This window comes from Microcaecilia unicolor, chromosome 5 (genome assembly GCF_901765095.1).
Source record: "Microcaecilia unicolor chromosome 5, aMicUni1.1, whole genome shotgun sequence".
Taxonomy (NCBI): Eukaryota; Metazoa; Chordata; class Amphibia; order Gymnophiona; family Siphonopidae; genus Microcaecilia; species Microcaecilia unicolor.
In genome coordinates, this window is record NC_044035.1 from 20965717 (window position 1) to 20984783 (window position 19067).

At 43.1% G+C, this 19067-nt stretch overlaps 1 protein-coding gene across 3 annotated transcripts in view; it reads right to left on the reverse strand.

Annotated features, from left to right (window-relative positions):
- Nucleotides 1–19067, reverse strand: part of ACSL5 (acyl-CoA synthetase long chain family member 5) — a 96355-nt gene that overhangs the window by 12098 nt on the left and 65190 nt on the right. For all 3 annotated transcript variants that reach the window (XM_030202733.1, XM_030202732.1, XM_030202734.1), the window contains exons 13-17: nt 15544–15678; nt 12342–12437; nt 5627–5699; nt 2463–2551; nt 2049–2165 (exon numbers count right to left, since the gene is read on the reverse strand). In XM_030202733.1, the coding sequence (XP_030058593.1) occupies nt 2049–2165; nt 2463–2551; nt 5627–5699; nt 12342–12437; nt 15544–15678 (510 nt within the window). The remainder of the gene's footprint in view (nt 1–2048; nt 2166–2462; nt 2552–5626; nt 5700–12341; nt 12438–15543; nt 15679–19067) is intronic.

Here is a 19067-nt window from a genome sequence, read left to right on the forward strand (position 1 = left end):
GGTTGTGATGCAGTTGGATGCAAAACACTATAACGTCCAAATTACTTTTACTTTTTTTTTTTTTTCCAAAAGCTTCAATGTTTCTTCCTCCCTAGAGAGCACAAAGTCTACAGTGCCGATTGTTTTCTCCTCACTTCTTCCCTGGAATGAGGCATATGGTGAAAAGCCATTAAATTAATGGCAGGCCATCTTCTCCGAAACCCAGGCTCTCATTAACCAGGAGAACAGGATCAGGCAGAATCATCTTCTAGCTGCTAAATGAGGACACCAATGAGATCTGTCTGGACTCCCTTGGTCATGGGACGTGAGACCTGGGATCACACGCTCCGACTCGTGCTAAGTTACTGACTGTGGAGGTGATGCTCTGAGCTGCAGTCATTGAGCTAAATTGGTCTTTGGGGCTTTGCAAATCCTCCATGGTTTCAAGATGTCTTTAATTAATTAGGTATACTTCTACTGACCCTTTTCCTGACAATTTCTTTATTGTTGTCTGTGTTTCAAGTACCTTTCCAACAGATCTGCCAAGTGATGCAGAGGAACTTTGGACAGGTTCTGGTTGTCTGTGCTACAGTGGCAAAGCCAGACAACAGCACTCCACAGCCCCCCCCCCCCCCCCCCCAGAGATATTAAAAAAATTATTGATATTTTTTTCACCTACCCCACATCAACATCTCTCCTTTGTGGCGTCCCAGCATCTGCCCGTCCATCGCTGAACCCCGTCCCTCCCTGGTGTACCTTACAGCAGGGGCGTAGCCAGACCTCGTCGGGAGGGGGGTCCAGAGCCCAAGGTGTGGGGGTACATTTTAGCCTACCTCCCACAGCCACCGACCCCCCCACCGCCAACCCTCCCCTGCCACTTTCGACCCCCACCGCCGCCGTCCCTACCCCGCATGCTCAGTTCCACTTAAAGGAATGTGCAGAATGCGCAAGGACGTGAGTCAGGACGCACAGCACAGATCAGCGAATGTGCTGGAGACCGGCGCTGAAGAAGACTAAGGCTGGCAGGGTTTGCCTATGCCGAGTGTACAGCCCCGCTGATGCAACTTCCTGTGGGTGGGATCCGGCCAGGCTTGCCAAATTGAAAAAAAATTTCCCACGCAAATCCCCGCCCCCCCACCCTCATCAGCTCCACCCTGATGTCACTAACCCCGCTCACAATGTCACTAACCCCGCCCATAACATCACTACCCCCACCCCCGATGTCACTAACCACGCCCACAACGTCACTAACCCCCACCCCCACGATGTCACTAACCACGCCCGCGGCAACCCACAACGGTCAAAAATTTCCCGCAGCGGGTTGCAGAGAGCCGCCCAATTGGGCGGGAAAACCGCAACCTTGGCAACAGTGGATCCGGCAGAGAAAAGGCTCCGGGTTGGATGATGAGGTATGCTGGGGCCGGGGGAGGAGGGAGAGAGGAGGAGAAAAAAAACCCCAGATGCTTGTGTGCTGGCTGCCTGACTCCAACAACCGGCTCGCAAAAATCAGTAAAATTTAACAACAGGCTCGTGCGAGCCGGCTCCAGCACACCACTGAATGTACATGTCTGGAGGGTTACCATAAGGCTCCAGAAAAAGGACACATTGATCCCGTCCTGGTTTTCTTTCCATTGAACGTAATGGAAGTAAAACCCAGACTGGATCAACCTGTCCTCCTTTTTCTGGAGCCATATGATAACCCTAGGGGCTTTTGCAGCCCCTGCTAAATTGCTGCCCTGGGCCACAGTATGTTCAACACCAGCCCTGTTTGTTGCCCGAATTACATCTGTCCCTTAAAAATTGTGGGACCCCTGGATTCTGAATGTGTAGCGTTGACAAGGGAGGGTTGGGTTGGGGAAGGGAGGGAGGGAGGGCATAGGGGCAGGGAGGGTTAAGAGTAGTAGGTTGAAGGGTAGTAGGGGATGTTATAACAAAAGAAAATGTTGGAAACTGTTACAAGTGATTATTGCTCATTGTAATTCTCTCTTGTAGAAATAAAGGTTTAAAAAAAAATTGTGGGACCTTGCCTAGGGCCATCAGTAGAGTTTTACTTAACAACAGATACCTACCGGCAGCCACTTCCCAATGTCGCCTGTGTGAAGCCACCCGTCCTGGTCCAGAGCCTCTGCTGTTTTCTCTGGGTCCTTCAGGTAACCTTTAAATACATTTGTTCCTTTGATGCAGACCTGGAACGTGTGAGAATGAACCCATCATCTTGCACCTCACTGAAGCAAATGACAGAAAGACAAGAGATGCCAAGTTACCCAGTTCCAGGCTGGAGATTTTGGACCAGTCCTGGATTTCTAACCAACCCATCCTGGTGCATATTATGGAACTTGCAGCACTGATTTCAACGGACAGGATCTGGCACTACAAATCCCACGCAGCTTTGGAATGTAAGTTCAAAACCAGGATTGGCTCAAAATCTCCAACCTGGAACTGGGCAACTTGGCTTCAAAGACACAAATACATATATGTGGTACCTCTCCTTCTCCATTGACAGAGAAATAGTTCATTTCTGCCACATCCACGAGTTTTACGACATTGCATGGCAGAGGTGCGCCAACGTGTCCTGTAGGGGGGAAAAACCAGAATGATTTAATGACCTTGGATTCTCAACTAGTGCTTATGAGTTTTATTAAATCTTTTTAGGCATGTGCCTTTTAATATAACCGTGGACCCTTTTCTAAAATCTCTCCTGCCACTGATCCACTTTTAAGTTACTGAGTAAGAGTAACAGTTTTGCTTTATGATTTTATATGTCAATAAGGGACCCTTTTTACCAAACTGCTGTAAGAAGTGGCCTTAGAACATCCTTATGAAGGTCATTCCCACCCACTAAGGCCACTTTTATGGCCAAGGTTTCAATTTTCTGTATTAATGGCCATGTGTTAATTTTGGCCAAGAATGAAGTCCAAGCTTCTACAAACTCTTTATTCTTCAGTAATAGATGAAATAGATGTATAGTCGTGACCCACCACAGGCTTGAATAATCCTGACCCAGCCTGTGGCGGGTCAAGACTGTACATCTATTTAAGTACATAAGCATCACCATGCTGGGACAGACCAAGGGTCCATCGAGCCCAGCACCCTATCACTGACAGCGACCAAAAGAACAAGCAATTTGTCCCGCAAATCCTAGAAATACTATATTCCCTCGTCCATTCAATAACATTCTATGGCTTTTTCCTCCAGGAAGCCGTCCAACTCCTTTTTGAAGTCCGCTAAGTTAAGCGCCTTAACCACCTTTTCCAGCAGCGAATTCCACAGTTTAACTACGCATTGAGTGAAGAAATATTTCCTCCGATTAGTTTTAAATTTACCACACTGCAGCTTCATCGCATGCCCCCTTGTCCTAGTATTTATGGAAAGCGTAAACAGACGCTCCACATCGACCCGTTCCATTCCACTCATTATCTTATAGACCTCTATCATATCTCCCCTCAGCCGCCTTTTCTCCAAGCTGAAGAGCTCTAGCCGCTTTAGCCTAGCCTGATAGGGAAGCCGTCCCATCCCCTAGATCATCTTTGTCGCCCTTCTCTGCACCTTTTCCAATTCCACTATGTCTTTTTTGAGCTGCGGCGACCAGAATTGAACACAATACTCTAGGTGCGATGGCACCATGGAGCGATACAACAGCACTTATTTTTGTTTTCCATCCCTTTCCTAATGATACCCAACATTCTATTTGCTTTCCTAGCCACAGCAGCACATTGAGCAGAAGATTTCAACGTATCATCAATGACAACACCTAGATCCCTTTCTCGGCCTTGATCTATTACTGAAGAATAAAGAGTTTGTAGCACTAATTTTCCCATTAGAACATGGCCATTAGCGCATGAGCCCCCTACTGCCAGCTATTTTGTAGGCCGTAAGGGCTCACATGCTAACTACACGCTAATTGGTTAGCACAAGGCAATGTAGCTGTGCTAACCAATTAACGCAAAGCGTGCCCTCTCTTCATCCCGACCCACCCCAAGCACTAAAAAGTAAATTATAGGTTTTAGCATGTGGGTAGCATGTGCTAATCAAGAAATTACCATGGGATGCTTGAGTGCACCCCGCAGTAAGGCAGTTTTAGCTGTGGTAAGCACGTGTTAGTGACCCCTAAGTGAATCCTTGTTATTTATTGATATCCACTGTTGTCTTGCTTTGTTTAATGTCTGGTAGTTTGGCTGAATCCAATAATTGTACCCATCAATTCCGATCGTTTAACTTTTGCTTGCTGGAAAGAGATGCCAACTGTTTCCAAAGGGGATCGTCACCAATTTCAAAATTTCAGTGACATTTTACCCTGTTTTCGAAGAGATTATGGCAAGAGGTTGAACGGGAGTAGACTTGGGGTGAAACATAAGGAACATCATGGTAAGGAATGCATAACATTTCAGTGGAGACAAAAACTAGTATACAAGGGCATAGGATAGACACGGGTCTGAGATATGACAATAGGAAGAGAAAATAAGTAAACTCAATGGATCTGCCATCATGTGCTATATTTCTGTTGTTTAATTGGGAATGTAAAATAACAGTGGGAGGGCGACCAAGGATACCAAAGACTGATAAGATGAATAATACAAGAGAAATTTATTAGTACATAAGTAATGCCACACTGGGAAAAGACCAAGGGTCCATCGAGCCCAGCATCCTGTCCACGACAGCGGCCAATCCAGGCCAAGGGCACCTGGCGAGCTTCCCAAACGTACAAACATCCTATACATGTTATTCCTGGAATTGTGGAAGACTTCATACTTCAATAAATTTCTCTTTTATTATACATCTTATCAGTCTTTGGTATCCTTGGTCACCTTCCCACTTTTATTTTACATTGTTTTCCATGGGAAGTCTTGAGTTCTCTACCTCGCGGCAGATTTTCTCATATACATACCACTGTTTAATTGGGAATCTCAGGATTGGTGTCTGCATGTAGTGTTCTGGCTAAAAACCCGAAGCAAGGAGAACAGGAAACCACCTCTAGGGGAACACAAAGGCAATAAAACAGAGTAGAGGAGACAACAAGAGAAGCAGCTCTGGGAGTATATGTGAAAAAAATCCCACACGGGTAGTTGTCCAAGAGAAAACCTATATTTGCACCAGTATTGACCCGACATGGGATTGTGTTTCGGCGGGGCAACCTGCCTGCCTCAGGGGTCGTAGAGACACTGATGGATGTTGGAAATCAGTACAGTCAAATAACCTGGAGTGAATACCATATATAAACGAAGACGGATGCTGCTCTCAGGGAATGGTAAGACAAAATGGTGCACTGCCGAAACATAGTCTCGAGTTGGGTCCATGCAAAGGTTTTCTCCTGGACAATTATCTGTGTGGGATTTTTTTCACATATACTCCCAGAGCTGCTATTCTTGTTGTCTCCTCTACTTTGGTTTATTGCTGTAGTGTTCTGTCCATATCAAAGATGTCAATGAACTAAAGTAAGAGTTCTCCCAGCTGGCTTTGAAGGATGGAGCTTTCCAAACCCGTCCTAGTGACTCCACAGCCAATCAGGTTTTTTCAGGATATCCATAATGAATAGGCATGGATCAATGTGAATTCATCGGAGACTTAAGACATAGCATCTCCTTTGACTGGTGGTTCTTGCTGAAGTAAAGTAGGTCCTGAATACGGAAAGAAGATTCGGGCACCTTACCTGCCTTCCAGTCTCCAGGTGAGGAGAACGTACTCCCAGCAGCACACTCCGTTTGACCATAAGCTTCAAAAATCTGTGTTGGAGAGGAGTTAAAGCTCATTTTTGTGTTTGAGTTTCAAGTCCTAATAAAAGTGTGTTGAAAATAAAACCAACTTAGTAAGGCAAGCGGAGATGAAACTGTGTAGAGACTATGGGGTGGATATGCAGCCAGTGGTGGTCAGTGTTTTGCTGACCACTGTTGGCGTTATCCCTGGATATTCAATGCTGGGCTATGTCTGAGCTCTGGAATTGAATTTCCACATACGGCCAGGTGATAAAGCCGTAGCCGGTTAAGTGCGATATTTAGCATTCAACCGGCCATGGTGAACTGCATAAAGATAGGACTGACTTTTTTTGTCCTATTTTTGCAGCTACCTAGGCCGGTTAACTGGCCATGTGCTAACTACACCCCCAGAACACCCCCAAAATAGCTGGTTTTGGCTTGGGTGCTAACCATTTTCAGACTTGGTTTGATTGATTTTCAGACTTGGTTTGATTGGTAACTGAGGTTACCTGTGCCCTGCTCTTAATATCTCTTAATATCTTCCTGATAAACTATTGACGCCTTTATTCTATTTCACCCCCCTTTTTATTCTATCCTATTAACACAACCCCCCCCCCCAAAAAAAACCCTGTCCTTTCACTTGCAGAAGGTCTGACCTCTATAAATTCCTTATCTGTCTCTATCCTATTGCTTATATTGCACTGTGATGTCATCTTTTTATGCTGGAATTGTCTTAAAGGTGTTTTCATTGGAACTGTGTTTTAACCTGTTCCAAGTGTTTTAAACCTGTGACTTAATCTGGTGACATTGAATCTGGTGTCTGTTTTCATTAGAATTGTGTGTTGAATCTACACTGCCAGAGACTTAATTCAATCAATTTTTGGTTACATAGCATCTGTTGACTCATAGCTCTGGAGAAGGGGCAATTTTGTTTTGAGCTGGGTAGGTAGTACAACCTAAGTTTACCTTGTGAGCTGGGAGCTGCGCTGGGCATTTTCAGACTTGGGGCCAGATGCACTAAACGTAAGGAGCCAATAATGAGCCATTAACAAGCCATTAACGAGCAAGTAGTAAACCCTGGCATGTACTAAAGGCTTCTCCCAGCCATTTTGCGATCACCGTAGCAGCTAACGAAAATGGAATGCAGATCAGCAAATTAGTATTATAATGTGTAGAAACCGTATTGTAATGAGATGCACTACCGTTTTCCGATTGCCTAACCGTGGAAAATCTAACGAGAGGTCTGTACCTCTCGTTGGGGCGGCGCGGGATTGAAAAACTTCTATAAATGTAACAAAAAACAATTTGGGGAAAAATAACATCCAAGTGCTCGTCAGGGACGTCCTTTATGGGCGTCCTTCACTAAAAAAAAAAAAACAAAAAAAAAAACAGCCTTAAGCCTTAGAGCTGGTTATTATTTGTCTTGTTTAATACTGTTGCATTTAAAATTGTGTTCCTGTAGATACTAATGGGCAGCAAGAGATGGTCCAGGAGGAAGTACCGGAGCCCGGTAAGGGAAGAGCTTTAACCAGTCTTTAGTGCATCTCCCCCTTGGTTTGATTGGTAATTGAGGTTACCTGTGTCCTAGTCCTACCCACCCACCCCTAGGTAAACTCCCTTTATATAGGGCAATCAATTTTGCCCCCCCCCCCGCCCCCCACCTCTCAGCAGCCCTGGTTCCCTTTCTTCTTTGCAACTGGGTATATCTCAGATTCTCTTGAAATCAGTTACTATTTTTGCTTCCAGCGCCGGCCCAGGAGGCCATAACACGTGTCCCTTATCCTTCCCATGAATAAGTAACATGGTAGCATAGTAGATGATGTCAAATAAAGATCTGAACAGTCCATCCAGTCTGCCCAACAAGATAAACTCATAGCATAAGGTATGATGTATACTTGACCTTGATTCGTCCTTGCCATTTTCAGGGCACAAACCGTAGAAGTCTGCCCTGGCACTGGCCTTCTTCTCCAGCTACTAAAGCTATCACTGAAGCCCTCCTCCAGCCCATCCAAATCTGTCTAGCCATGATCAGGGCACAGACCACAGAAGTCTGCTGGCACTGGCTTTGTTCTCCAGCTACTAAAGCTGAATCTGTCCAGCCTCGATCAGGGCACAGACCGTAGAAGTCTGCCCAGCACTGGCTTTGCTTCCCAATTGCTGGAGTGCAATCCAATCTAATCACTGCTAAGCTTGTTTGGTTCCATTCTTTCCATACGGGATTCCTTTGTGTTTATTCCATGCATTTTTGGTTTCCATTACTGTTTTCTGTGTACTTTCTGCTGGTACGCCCAAGTCTGCCCCTTTAAGAGCGTCATATCATCACCTCTTGAAATAATTGTTCCTTTCCACCAGCTATGCGCCCTCCCTGCCCATTTTCAAGTCCTTACTCAAAGCCCATCTCTTCTCCCTTGCTTTTGGCGCCTAACCACCTTCCCCATTCATGATACCTACACTGACTACATAGTTTATTACCTGTAGATTGTAAGCTCTCTTGAGCAGGGACTGTCCTTCCCCTTGTTTAAAATTGTACAGCGCTGCGTAACCCTGGCAGCGCTATAGAAATGCTAAGTAGTAGTAGTAGTAGTAGTAGTATGTTTCCCTCTTATACGTTATGAATACCTTGGAGGTATTTGAATCTTTCTTTCATAGGCCCCTACCTCTCCTCTTCTCTGGTTTGTATATATAATCAGGTCCTTAAGGCCTATACTTTTGAAGTCCTATTTGTGATTCACATGTGCAAATAGAAACCACTACATCAAAAAAAAAAAATAGTGGATTAACGGAATCACAAAAGATAAACAGCACAAAAATACACTGACTGAAGAATAACTGTGCCAGAAAAGTTAATCATACAAATGTATTTGAAAAAGGGAGGAAACGCCTCAAGGAGATCAAAATCTTAGCAGATTTAAAGAGCTAAACGGATCCAATAGATCTCGTTTTCATCACTGGCAAAAACGTTCCAAACAAAAATGTTATATTATTTCTATATCTTTTTCTTTTATCAATTATTTCGATATTCAACATTCATGATGCAAGGACGAAAAGGCATCATGAATGCTGTCACACACAGAAGGTGTCCTCTCCACAGGAGAAACGCAAAGCAAAAGAAACAGTGGATCCAAAAAAGTCCTCTCTCACGTGGTGTCTTCTTAAACAAGGTCTTTATTTGAAATCAATAACACAACAACCCAACACGAATCGTGTTTCGGCCGTAATGGCCTGCGTCAGGGGTCTATTGGTTTTCAATATAAAAAATGAACATGTAGATCAAATAGTCAAGCATTTAGCACTCTGCTGAAGCAGGCCATTACAGCCGAAACACGATTCGTGTTGGGTTGTTGTGTTATTGATTTCAAATAAAGACCTTGTTTAAGAAGACACCACATCATGAATGCTGTATCATGAATGTTGAATATTGAAATAATTGATAAAAAAAAAAAGAAAAAGACATAGAAAAAATATAAAGTTTTTGTTTGGAAGGTTTTTGCCAAATGATGAAGACAAGACCTATTGGATCTGTTTTGCTCTTTAAAGATTTTGAGCTCTTTGAGGCTTTTCCTTCCTTTTTAAAACTACTTTCAAAGATTTGTATGTTTAATTTTTCTGGCAGAGTTAAGTACATAAGTAATGCCATACTGGGAAAAGACCAACGGTCCATCGAGCCTAGCATCCTGTCCCCAACAGCGGCCAATTCAGGTCAAGGGCACCTGGCAAGCTACCCAAACATACAAACATTTTATACAAGTTATTCCCGAAATTGTGGATTTTTCCCAAGTCCATTTAGTAGCAGTCAGTCAGTGGATTTTTGTGCTAGTTTAACCCAATTTTAGAAAGTCAGGATTTATATATGTAAATCTGAATTATGTGCATATGGTGAGGGGTGGGATTTGGGCGTTCATGAGCACAGAGATCAGTGTAAGGCTTTACAGCTGCTCCTGGATTATTATTATTATTATTTATTGTATTTGTACCCCACATTATCCCACCTTTTTGCAGTCTCTGTGGCTTACAGAGTGGTGTTGTGAATCAGTCATTACGTTCTTATGTACATTACATGATCTTATATACTGTCACTAACAAGCTGAGGTATGAGGTGATTTAGGTGGAGTTGTGTAAGTTTATATATATATATAGGGTTTGTAAAACTGCTTGGTTTGGGCAGCGCTCTACAGGAGGAATTAGGGGAGATTACCCCCTTAATAAACCAGTGCCCCCCCCCCCCCCCAAATTGATAGTGCTTAATGATTGGAGCATCTGTATATATTTGGGAGCATTTAGACATGTAAGTTTCCAAAATGGCAGACGAACGTCTAGATTCCAAAATACCAGTTTACATGTGTAAGTGCTGACACTGGAAGTTATCAATGTGGGTTACTGTTAAAGATGTTCTATTTTACTGTTTGTTATTGTCAAGTTATTAGTAACTACATCTTATTGCATAAAACAGGACATACTGAAATAGCATGAGTTAGTGGCAAAGGAATGCATTTTAATGGTAGCTTACATTGATAACTTCCCCCTTAGTGTGAAGCGTTTCAGTCTCTGGTAACCTGAGCTGATATTGTGATGTCATAATGCTTCAATCCACCAGTGCCTACGAGTCAACCTCATCAGTGATGTCACAATGGTTGGAATACCTTACACTTGGCTCGCTTTTATTACATTTAGCAGTGATTTTGATTTCTAGAGACATTTCTCTTTTCTTTTATTTAGGGTGAAAATTATCAGCCAAACAGAGAGGGTAACCAGCATACATAGAAAGTATACAAACAAAAAGGAGCAACACTGGGCCTTCAAGACTGAGACAACAAGAGTATTTTATTGAAAAATGACCCAACACGAGCCGTGTTTTGGCGTTAAAGAACGCCTACCTCAGGGGTCAGAGATTGGATGTAAATAATGTAAACAATGTATGAATCCAATACCTCCGAACGGGAACGGAGAGAATCTTTAAAGCCAAGCAAAATACAAGGCTATATGCAGGAGTTTTTTCCTTTATTGTGGCTGCTATTTCTACAAGGCACGCTTGGCTTTAAAGATTGTCTCATTATTATTTGTTTTCATCACAATGTGTTGCCAACGAGACAATTGATAAAATGGACATCAGTACTGAAAGGGTAAATTAAGCCAATTTATATAACATTACATCATAGTTTTAAAACAGATTGTGATTGGCTTATCCATTTGGTTCTCACAAGTTAAATACTGTGTTGAATTATGGGTTTTGTTCAAAGCAGCACTAAGTTATGGTCAGATCAAGAGAGAGGATAAGTCCAAAGAGTATTCTTTATTTGTGATGTTTATATGAGTTTTTAATGTTTAAATCTTAGTCATTGTTCTTACAATGCTAGGTTTGAGTAATCTTTCCAATCATTAAATCTAAAAGCTGTGTGAAAATGAAAGTTCTCTGTTTGAAACAAGCAACCAGTCATGGTTAAAATGAGATAAAATGCAAGTTTAAAATACAGCTCTTAACTTGCATTTTTATAGCAGTTTTTGTACATTAATTTTCCAATTGTTTTCCCTTATAATGAAATATATGGTAAATATTTTTCAGAAAAAATTTTCTCAATGCTTTCTCTGTCGAAGCACAGCCCCTGAAAAAGCCCACAAGCGAAATGGATGGGGCCACCGTCGGGCAACAGATAAGTGCTCGACTTTACTTTATCTTTGTAAAGCTGCTTTAGAGCACTTCATGAGAATCAGTGAAGGTTTTTATGAACCAAAGAAAATTTGAAGTTAGCATTGATATTGTCAATATATTTAAAAAAAATTTTCTTGTAAAAAGAGCAAAATTGTTAAAATCTATTTAGAAATAAATTAAAAGTTAAAATAATTCTTTCCAAGCAAGGTTTTTATGACCAGTGATGAACACCACGCCCCCAGTTAAAGCCGCTGAAAACTGATAGTAAGCGGTTGGGCATTTTGAGGTCTTTTTCCTTGCTTTTTAAAAATATTTTGTTAAAATCAAACATTATATTTCCATATAAATTTTATTGGATTCCTCTTTATATGTTCGGTGATCTTACATCTTGGAGTCCTGTTTGGTAATCCTCTTACTATTGTCTACTTTAGGGATCCCTAAACCCCACCCCAGCTGAAGATTTCCTCCTCTTCGGGCAGCCAACGCTGTGCTAAATGGCAGCTGGCAACACTTGTCTTGAGCTCCCGCTGCCACTGCCACCAGCAGGCTATGCATGCTTGAACACTGAGCATATGCAGCAGGGCCAATGTCGGCATCAGCTCCAGGCAAGTCCTGCCGGCTGCTCTTTGGAAGAGGAGGAAATCTTCAACTGGCAAGGTTTAGGGATCTCGGTCAGCCAGAGTAACAGTGCCACAATTTTCGGTGGGCCTGAGTCCAAGATGGGTGGGCTCCGGCCCACCCAGGCCCACTTGTAGCTACGCCTCTGGCAGAGAAGATCCTTTGCCAGGGGGTAATAAGACAAAGTAGGGTCTGTGGTTTGCAACTGGTACAGAAAATGGACACAGAAAATGGCTGCTGAGGCCATGATGCTGTCATATTTTTTTAAAGGTGTTTCCAACCTCAAACACCTGGAAAACTGTTTTAATCTAAGCAACAGTTGCTTGTCTCTTGTTAATGACAAAGAACCCCTATAGGCTGTTCCCACACGATTTGACAGGCCTGTGGTTTAGGCAGCATATACTTACATGGCACCCTAAAGCCGATCTCATGAACGTCAAGATGCTGGGTGATATGGGAGCAGCTGCAGTGACGATTATTCGTACTCGTCCACCCATCGTGTCCTTCAGAAAAGAAACAGAGTCATTAGACAGAGGACAACATGAAGAAAATGCTTTCCTCTGGGCATTATTGCTACACATGCAATGGTGTTGTACATTTTATTCATATAAAAAAACGCTTGGCCCTTCAACCAGGCCTCTAATGGAAGAAGTAACCAACTTGTTAGTCTCACTCACACACCCAAGGATTGACTCGGGCTGCTCATACTGCAGCAGGACATGTTTATCCACTCCTACCCTAGTTGAGATAATATTTAACCAGCTCTCTGACCTAATGTGCACCTTTCGTTAAATTGGTCACCTTGGGCCCTGTTTACTAAGCAGCGTTATAGGCGTGTTAACGTTTTAACCACTCGATAACCATGTACGCAGATTAACCATGTACGTGTCTATAATATGCCCTATAGGCGCCTACATGGTTAGCGCGCACGCTAATTGTAGGTGCGTTAAAAACTCTAACACGCCTTAGCAAACAGGGCCCTAAATCTGTAAATCATGAATAGATTGAAATCCTTTAAGGAAATGGAGAAAAGACCTCAGTGACCTACACAAAAAAGAGATACTCAGCCCCTACAGCAAGAATTACCATCATCGATCAGAAAAACTCCATTTCTAATGAAAACTCTCCAAAATAGTGATGAACAATGACAATCTTTGAAAAATACACAGCAATTAAATCTAAACTCAGTATAGACTCGCTGAATAATGTGGAGGGGCATAATCGATAGGGACGCCCAAGTTTTGCTGAGGACAGTCCTCGCAAAATGTCCCGGTGCAGGGGTGGGGAAACCCGTATTTTCGAAATAAGATAGGCGTCCATCTTTTGTTTCGATAATACGGTCAGGGATGCCCAAATCTCAACATTTAGGTCGACCTTAGAGATGGTCGTCCTTAAAGATGGTCGTCCCCAGTTTTCGGTGATGATGGAAACCGAGGACGCCCATCTCAGAAACGACCAAATCCAAGCCATTTGGTCATGGGAGGAGCCAGCATTCATAGTGCACTGGTCCCCCTGACATGCCAGGACACCAACCGGGCACCCTAGGGGGCACTGCAGTGGACTTCAGAAATTGCTCCCAGGTTAATAGCTCCCTTACCTTGGGTGCTGAGCCCCCCAACGCCCCCAAAACCCACTACCCACAACTGTACACCACTACCATAGCCCTAAAGGGTGAAGGAGGGCACCTACATGTGGGTACAGTGGGTTTGTGGTGGGTTTTGGAGGGCTCACATTTACCACCACAAGTGTAACAGGTAGGGGGGGATGGGCCTTGGTCCGCCTGCCTGAAGTGCACTGCACCCACTAAAACTGCTCCAGGGACCTGCATACTGCTGTCAGGGAGCTGAGTATGAGGGGTGGGAGGGGGTTAGTGACCACTGGGGGAGTAAGGGGAGGTCATCCCCGATTCCCTCCGGTGGTCATCTGGTCAGTTCGGGCACCTTTTTGAGGCTTTGTCACAAGAAAAAAAATGGATCAAGTAAAGTCGGCCAAGTGCTCATCAGGGACACCCTTCTTTTTTCCATTATCGGCCGAGGACGCCCATGTGTTAAGCACACCCGAGTCCCGCCTTCGCTATGCTTCCGACAAGCATAATTCAATGAATCTATACTGAATTTATATTTAATTGCTGTGTAATTCTCAAAGGTTTGGAATTGTTTATCCCTATTTTGGAGAGTTTTGATTAGAAATTGAGTTTTTCTGACTGATGACGGTGATTTCGCTGTACAGGCTGAGTACCTCTTTTTTTGTATAAATCACTGAGATCTTTTCTCCATTTCTTTACAATTTATTTATGGATCACTAAAATGCAATACCATGTGCTAACATGGAATGGAATGCAAGGTTTTTTTTTTTTATCCCTTGTATTTAAAGGGAAATAGCCTTACATTCCATAGTACAGTTGAGTAATGTACTCCCGATAATACAGTTAATTCCTTCCAGAGTTTGTAAGACTGTAGGATTAAAATGGAATTTCTGGGAAAGATGTCTTATTTTCTCATTGTTGCGAAAGAGAGATCTCATGTATGTTCACTGTGGATATCTTAAAAGTCCAGCTGGGCTGGGGGTTCTGAGAACTACCACCATGAAGGGATGCAACTATTGATTTTGCTTTAGGGATTTTTCTAGTAACTGATTGTATCATTCAAAATTGGGACTGTGGCCATTCGTTCCGTATATACGATATACAGTTATGTCATGGCTTATGTGTTCGGAGCTTCCATTCCCATAAGGAGCTGGGTCAGCCTGTACATAAGCAGTGCATGTTTATTCTTCCATGCTTTTCGGTAGATGTGTGGAGGCCTAAGTTCAACATTAATAGATACACTGCAAAGAAGACGTAGTAGACAGTTGGTGTAATTCAGATTTACTATGCATACGTTGGCCTCCTGCAAAGCCATCTTTGCTTTTACCATACTTCCACTGTTTGGAAGTAATGTCACTATCAAATGAGAAGTAGTTAAGTGTTAATATAAAATTGATAAGTAGAGTGTCTTCTTCTTCAAGACACTGCATCCTCCAAGGGGTATGGAAGTGTAGACGGATCGTACATCAACAGTTGATAGCATTGTTTCTTCTAGTAGGGAACTGATGGTCCTAAAATTTGCTTTAAAAAGGCACTGCCATTTTGTGAATGTCTCTACCACACCAGAGAAATTTTCAGTCAGTTTCCCATTTATAGAGCTTCTCAGTCGCTTCTTTCCTCTTTCACATATTTAAGGAAAATGTAAAAACGTAAGGGCCAAGTTTTAAGTGATCCATTATTAGATCTTGGGCCTGTCTGTGGGGGGAGAAGATGTTTGATAATCCCTTTAGCATTCCTTTATATGCAGGGCAGAAACTTTCAGCCAACGGGATCTAGCGGCCTAGGTTCGACTGAAAATCAGTTCTTTAAGGAATCATACCTCTACGTTTGGTTAGCAGCTCTGTATTCTGTGCCCCTTTCTGAAAGTGTGGATTTCTCTCAACTGGGAAGTCAATGTGCATGATTAATAATTCTAAAAAATACCCCTTTTCTCAAAAGTTAAATTATCAGGAAGTGGCTTGCCAGTGAAAAAGGTTGCACGTGAAACAGCTTCAATAGCAATATGTGACCTGACCGGAGCTTACCTGTACTTTCCTGAAGATGTACTTGTCCCAGATGCTGTCATTTCGAATAATCCCGTGCCTGACTTCACCATATTTTCTGGCCACAGCAAAGTTCAAAAGATATTTCTTGAAAGGGGTCTGTACACCACTTTGTATCTAAAGACAGAGATATGAATTTTTAAACAATTTTTCTCTGGGATTGCAGGTTTGTTTTCAGCTTGTTGACTGAAATTCTCAAGGAATGCCAAATCAGTGAAAATCTGCAACCCCATTATCTTACATACTAATTACTAGAAGACTTTTAGTCTCCACTTCACAGGTTTCTTTTCTTCAGTGTATTGCAGAATATTATAGGCAGAGAAGCTAGGATGGTACCTCTAGGGGGCGACAAACACTAGCCGCAGTCATAGCAAACCAATAGGTCCCATCAGTTACACTAATTTTAAAGAGCCATTAATGTATATGTTTACCTGCAAGGAGGGAAATTTTCAAATTGCCCATTTACCTGGGTCAATGGCCTTTGGAAATTGCCCTCATTTCCTCAGATTCTATGTAAGATGCTCAAAATTGTGAATGCAATTTTATTGAATAATGAGCCAATTGGCACAAATAATTGGACGCTTTCAATTATTGGCATTAATTAGCAACAAACTGGATTTACACACGCATTTTCCTAAGTGCTATTTTATAAAGATTTGTGCGTAAATCTTTTAGTGTGCAACTGAAAAGAGGGCGTGGCCATGGGAGGAGCATGGGAGGACCAGAAGTATTCACTAAAGATGCACGTGGTATTACAGAATTCAGGGGATCTGCGCTTAATTTACATGCAAGGATTTATACCAAGTTTCAGTTGGTGTAAATCCTCGTGCCCAAATTTGAACATGGATCCCAGTGCTACAGGCTATTCTATAAATAGCGTCCAACTCAGAGCGTCATTTATAGAATAGCGCAGAGCACTTTTTTGAGGGGGGCGCCCAAATTTACAGAATCTAGTCCATTACGTATATACATAAGTACATAAGTATTGCCATACTGGGAAAGACCAAAGGTCCATCAAGCCCAGCATCCTGTTTCCAACAGTGGCCAATCCAGGTCACAATATACCTGGCAAGATCCCAAAAAAGTACAAAATATTTTATACTGCTTATCCTAGAAATAATGGTCTATGGACTTTTCCTTTAGGAAGCCGCCCAAACCTTTTCTAAACTCCGTTAAGCTCACCGCCTTTACCACATTCTTTGGCAACGAATTCCAGAGTTGAATTACACGTTGAGTGAAGAAAAATTTTCTCCAATTCGTTTTAAATTTACTACATTGTAGCGTCATCGCACGCCCCCTAGTCCTAGTATTTTTGGAAAGAATAAACAGACGCTTCACATCTACCCGTTCAACTCCACTCATTATTTTATAGACCTCTATCATATCTCCCCTCAGCCGCCTTTTCTCCAAGCTGAAGAGCCCTAGCCGCTTTAGCCTTTCCTCATAAGGAAGTCGTCCCATCCCCTTTATCATTTTCAGTGCCCTTCTCTGCACCTTTTCTAATTCCACTATATCTTTTTTGAGATGGGGCGACCAGAAATGAACACAATATTTGAGGTGCGGTCGCACCATGGAGCGATACAAAGGCATTATAACATCCTCATTTTTGTTTTCCATTCCTTTCCTAATAATACCTAACATTCTATTTGCTTTCTTAGCCGCAGCATCACACTGAGCAGAAGGTTTCCACGAATCATCAACGACGACACCTAGATCCCTTTCTTGGTCTGTGACTCCTAACATGGAACCTTGCATGATGTAGCTATAATTCAGGTTCCTCTTTCCCACATGCATCACTTTGCACTTGCTCACATTAAACGTCATCTGCCATTTAGATGCCCAGTCTCCCAGTCTCGTAAGGTCCTCTTGTAATTTTTCACAATTCTCCTGCGATTGAACGACTTTGAGTAACTTTGTGTCATCAGCAAATGTAATTACCTCACTAGTTACTCCCATCTCTAGGTCATATATAAATATGTTAAAAAGCAGCGGTCCCAGCAGAGAGCCCTAGGGAACCCCACTAACTACCCTTCTCCATTGAGAATACTGACCATTTTAACCTTACTCTCTGTTTTCTATCTTTTAACCAGTTTTTAATCCACAATAGAACACTACCTCCTATCCCATGACTTTCCAATTTCCTCTGGAGTCTTTCATGAGGTACTTTGTCAAACGCCTTCTGAAAATCCAGATACACAATATCAACCAGCTCACCTTTATCCACACGTTTGTTCACCCCTTCAAAGAAATGTCTTAGATTAGTGTCATGACCCCTACTTCGGGCTGTGCGGGGTCCCGTCGACACGCACACATGACTGGCACAGCCCTGAGCCATGTGTGTGTAATTCTTCTCTGGCTGCAGGCTCCTTGATTGCTTTGCTTCCACCCACCTGTGTCTGCTCTCTCTCTGCCTGACTTCCCTTGCTTCTCTCCTTTTGGTCTTCCGGTTCCTCCTTCCCCTGCCCTTGTCCTATGGCTGTGCTCCTTCTCCCTGCTGGTCCCTGCTGATGTCAGACGCCAGCACTTTATCAACTGAGCTTTTCCTGGACTCCATGCTTCGGCTTCTACTTTGGTAGTAGTGTGCTTCTTCTCTACTTTGTCCCTCGTTGCTGAATTTGCCTGTGCCTGGTTTACTCTCTTGCCTGCTGCCTGCCTACTGACTTTGCCTGTACCTGAATTACTCCCTTGACCTGCTGCCTGCCTACTGACTTTGCCTATACCTGGATTACTCTCTTGACCTGTTGTTTACCTATTGACATTGCCTATACCTGGATTACTCCCCTGCCTGCTGCCTGTGTGTTAACATTGCCTGCTCCTGGATTACTCTCTTGCCTGATGCTTGCCTATTGACTTTGTCTGTATCTGGATCACTCTCTTGCCTGCTGCCTGTCTGGCCATCACGTTCACCACCCCGCTTCCTGCTCCGTCTCGTAAGCCCTGCAGGCCGCCTACACCTAGGTGCTCAACCTCTGGGGAACGACAGTCAGTGCAGGTGAAACCCGGGGTTGTCCGGCCGCCAAGCAGAACCTGGTCTGAGTACCGGGCTCAGCAGCGCTCTACTTGGTACAAGAACTCACAAGTCTGACAATTGGTGAGGCAAGATTTCCCTTCACTAAATCCATGTTGACATTGTCTCATTAATCCATGCTTTTGAATATGCTCTGTAATTTTGTTCTTAATAATAGTCTCTACCATTTTGCCCGGCACCGACGTCAGACTCATTGGTCTATAATTTCCCGGATCTCCTCTGGAACCTTTTAAAAAAATTGGCGTTACATTGACCACCCTCCAATCTTCCGGTACCATGCTCGATTTTAAGGATACATTACATATTACTAACAATAGCTCCACAAGCTCTTTTTTTCAGTTCTATCAGTACTCTGGGATGAATACCATCCGGTCCAGGAGATTTGCTACTCTTCAGTTTGTAGAACTGCCCCATTACATCCTCCAAGTTTACAGAGAATTCATTAAGTTTCTCTGACTCGTCAGCTTCGCGTACCATT